Source organism: Scomber scombrus, chromosome 12 (assembly GCF_963691925.1).
Source record: "Scomber scombrus chromosome 12, fScoSco1.1, whole genome shotgun sequence".
In the NCBI taxonomy this organism is placed as follows: Eukaryota; Metazoa; Chordata; class Actinopteri; order Scombriformes; family Scombridae; genus Scomber; species Scomber scombrus.
The window spans coordinates 493,393-497,990 of NC_084981.1; the positions used below are offsets into that span (position 1 = coordinate 493,393).

The 4,598-nt window shown below is 42.3% G+C and overlaps 1 protein-coding gene across 1 annotated transcript; it reads right to left on the reverse strand.

Moving 5' to 3' along the window:
- Window positions 1–295: 295 nt before the first annotated feature.
- On the reverse strand, window positions 296–3,825 carry tlx1 (T cell leukemia homeobox 1). The gene is made up of 3 exons (XM_062430766.1): window positions 3,372–3,825; window positions 1,755–1,956; window positions 296–506 (listed from the first exon to the last, which is right to left on the reverse strand). The coding sequence occupies exons 1-3, from the start codon at window positions 3,823–3,825 to the stop codon at window positions 296–298; spliced, it is 867 nt and encodes a 288-aa protein (XP_062286750.1).
- Window positions 3,826–4,598: the final 773 nt, after the last annotated feature.

Here is a 4,598-nt window from a genome sequence, read left to right on the forward strand (position 1 = left end):
CTCAGTCCAGAACCTCTGAAGGGATCCAGATCAGACTTAACCCCCGTGAGAGTTAGTGCTGAGGGACCCCATCTCAGAGCATGTCAGTTAGCAGCAGTGGAGGTGTCTGTCTGATAGAAAGTGGGAGATAATAAGAGCAGGGAGAGGACACTGGATCTGAGATTTATCAAACAGTGTCCTGCTCGGGAACCTCCCCTCCACGGAGCCCCTCAGCGGGCTGCAGCCCGTTTCGAATGCCCTCCAGCAGTCACTCAGAGCTGGCACAGACCCGCAGCTGGAGGCCGTGTATTTGGCTCTATTCGCATGCTGACACACTGCTGATCTTGCCGGTACTCTCGGTCCAGGGCTGCAGGTTCTGTAGGGCGAACAGAGAGCTGTTCTGCAGGCACAGCGGGTCCGGGGTCACCGGCTGGTTAATGGTCTTCTGAAAGGCCTCCTGCTGCAGCTGCATGAGAATCCGATTGGCCTGCTGTCTCTCCGCCTCCCGCTCCTCCGCTGTCTGCCGTCTGTAAACGGGACAAGCAAACACCGGAGAGTCGGACGGTCACACACCCGACACATGGCTACCAGACCTCAGTGTGCAGGCCACAGCACTGCCCACCTGTCAGTGATAGTGTGGGCCTGCTAAATCTACGATTTTATTTTTGTAATGTTACACAACTAATGTATCTTCTTCCAGATTTCACCGCACTGAGCTTCACTAGATATGTCATTTACGAAAAGATGACTGTTCAGGGAAAGTGTATGATAACAGTAGGACTGTTTATCATGCAACGGATAGGAGCTAGAATGGACTCTGCTCTCTATTCTTTTTTACGAACTCATAGCTAAGTTTGATGATTAAGAAAAAATATAGGCCTACGCAATTTTCCGTTCAACATCATTACTGTGAAAATTCTAATATTAGGCCGTGGTTAATATTTGGATAGGAGTTCAATAGGGGTTTCTGCTGATTTTTTAAAAACACTGAAAAAATCTGCTAATATTATTTTCTTCTCATACATGTGGTAATAGCCTTATATAATAAATAAGGCTATTACTGTAATGTCAATGTCAATGTCATCTTTATTTATATAGCACATTTAAAACAGCCAATGGCCTACCAAAGTGCTTTACAGTAAAATAAGCAGAAACAATAAAAACAAACAAACAATAACAGCAATAAAAACAATAAAAAATAATAATAAAAAAAGGATTAAACATACATTCACTAGTACAATAAATACATCAGTGTGCACACCATTTGTAGTGTAAGCAACATAAAAACACAATAATTTAAAAAATCATTTAAATCAAAAATCATAATATAAAATGAATACACAAAACTGCAGCATTGTTAACGCTACACATAATTATCTTTTATCCATGCAGACTGCGTCTAATAATATAGCTACTGACAGATCTATATTACAACTTAAACTTTGTTTATGGAATATGAGTCATCTATTGATAATTATAATGACTTTGTTTGCATATCCAAACAGGTCTGCGCATTAAGTGTATTTTATTTCCTTTATGGGAGATTTTACCTTTAATCTTTTTTTTAATCTCTTACTCTTTTTGAAAATTAATGAAATGATTTAGCACAAAGTAAATAAATAATTGATTTCTTTATATTATTTACACATTCTTACACGTAGGCTACTTGTTTTTTGTCAGTTATGATTGAGTGCATCTTTACAACTATATATATGTTGGTGCAACATGTAGACGAAAAACGGTAAAAATGCTTCATGAAATGACAGAAACTTTACCTCCATTTGGTGCGTCTGTTTTGGAACCAGGTTTTGACCTGAGCGTCAGTCATCTTCAGGGCTTTTGCGAGAGCGGCCCGCTCTGCAGACGCCAGGTATTTCTGTCGGTGGAACCGCTTCTCCAGCTCGCAGATCTGCAGCCGAGTGAAGGACGTCCGAGGCTTCTTCTTCTTAGGTGGCGTCCGGTTCTGATAGGGATGACCTACACGACGTGTTACAGTGAGGGGTGAGAGAGACACTGGATAGGACAGGAAAGGAAAGGACAGAACAAGTGAGGACAACGCAGGACAGGACAGGTCAAAGCAGGTACTCAGGGCAAAGAGACTGGCAGAGCAGAAGCACAGCCCGGCATCATGCAAGGCGTAGACCTGAGACAATCATTCGATTGATCAATTAGTCTATCGACAGTAAATTCATTTTAAAATGACCTGATCATCCATTAATTGTTTCGTTTCATTTCTCCTCTGTGATAATCTGATGCCTTTCTTGGGTGATGGTGAATATCTTTTGGTTTTGATCATGGTCATATAATAAAGACAGGGCAGTTGGAATGTGCATTTTCAGTGTATTCTATCATTTTATTCACAAAATGAGTAATTAATTGATTGAAAAAAATAATCTGTATATTATCTGACCATGAAGTAAGTTAGTTGCACCCACATATATGTATATATATATATATATATATATATATATATATATATATATATATAATATTTAACATTTTGGTGAAATCATGTCCCGCAAACAGCCCAGCACAATACAGGACACAAAGAAGCAATACCAATGTAACATGTCAAACCTTCAACATTATTCCAGTATCGAAGCAATCACACACACACACACACACACACACACACACACACACACACACACACACACACACACACACACACACACACACACACACACACACACACACACACACACACACACACACACACACACACACAAGGAAAAGGGTCCTCGTTTCTCTGTATTTACACACAGCTTTATACACAGGACCCTGCTACCAGTAACAATTACATAGAGACTACAACAAGCAGCTCCTGGTCTATTCGGGTTCTTGTTCAAAAGCTTGATTATGTTTTTTTCATCACCAATGAAAATGTTGATTCTAATTATTTCCTAAATGTTTTTTTTTAATAGGTTAGGAGAGGTTTCAACCATGGCTAGCAACATTTGTTTAAATCAGTAGGCCTACCCATTTAAGTGAATCGTTTTTATTATTAGTCTGATGGAGATCAGGTGATCAAGTTCGAGTTCAAGTTAGACATGCCAAAAATAGGTATTTGAAAATATATTCACTCTAGGTAGGCTTTTTATTGTTGAGCTACCTCTAACAATCACTGACTAAATAACAGTTATATCTTGTAAGTCCCAATTCTGCTCATGTGTAGAAGCAGACAAATGATGAGGATACTCACAGGGAAGTTTTATCATTAGATGAGTAGAGGTTCATTTTAATGCACTTCTTTTTCAGCTTTGTTTCATTTATTTAGCGAATACTTTTTCATAGGCGTCACCCACACCTAACTATCATTTTTTCTTAAGGCCATGATGATATGACATGATATGGTATGCTATGATATTATCATATATGATATGATAGCTTACCTGTGAACCTGTCTTTGGTGTAGCGTCTGTTACTCTCCATCCATGGGAAGGTGAGCGCGCTCAGGTTGTTGATGGTTCCGCTCCCCGGCGGCATGGAGGAATTTCCGCCGCTCATAGGCCGGTGCGCGGGGACACGAATGACCCCGGCGGCGTTCATATTAGTCCCGTTCATATTCACACCCATGTTCATGTGATAAGCCCCGCCAAGGGAAGCGACCCCGCACGAACTGCTGGTGCCGTTATATCCGGTGTTACCGCACGTGAAGCCGCCGGAATTCAGGCCGCTGTTGGCGCCGTTGTTGTACACTGGGTGTCCGTAGTCCGGCTCGTGCATCCTCGCGCCCAGCATGCAGCTCTGCTCCACGTTATTGAGGATCTGATCGATGCCGAAACTGATGGGCTCCACGTGCGTATGCTGATGCAGATGCGCTCCTAGTATTCCAATGTGATCCATGGCCTCCGCGAGCCCCCCGCTCGGCGCGAGGAACACAGGTTGCTCCACGCGCCTCTCCCTGGACTTTTCAGTCTGTAATTCTCCTGCACGAGGTCAGGTCGTTATCTAGTGAGTGCGGGCGCGCTTGTGTGAGAGCATGCAGGAGAGCGAGGCTGGAGTGTTTGTCCCCACCTCTGCTGCGCGAGGACATCCATCAAACTGCCAAATAGACAGCGCAAGATTAAGACCCAATTCTGGGCCTGGAAACTCAATTGGCTAAAGACTCTGCTCGCTCTGTGGAGGCTTTATGGTACACTTCATAAAACCCTGATTAACAGCTGGACAAGATCAATAACACAACTCTGCAAGATTAATCACACACACACACACACACACACACACACACACACACACACACACACACACACACACACACACACACACACACACACACACACACACAGTTTATTGCCGATATTTCACCGGTCATCACTCAGCTGATACGGCTCTCCTAATGCATGAACATATATATATATATACATTATATACATTATACACACACACACACACACACACACACACACACACACACACACACACACACACACACACACACACACACACACACACACACACACACACATATATTAGCCTATAAATAATTCATGTTTTTCCCATATGAGTATGTGTAATGACACGTTGTGAATAGCCGGTGTATTTTATATTTTGGCAACCACATTTGTCCCATGAAGATGAGGGTTTTAAAACACTGTATCAGACACACAGTGCCGCTG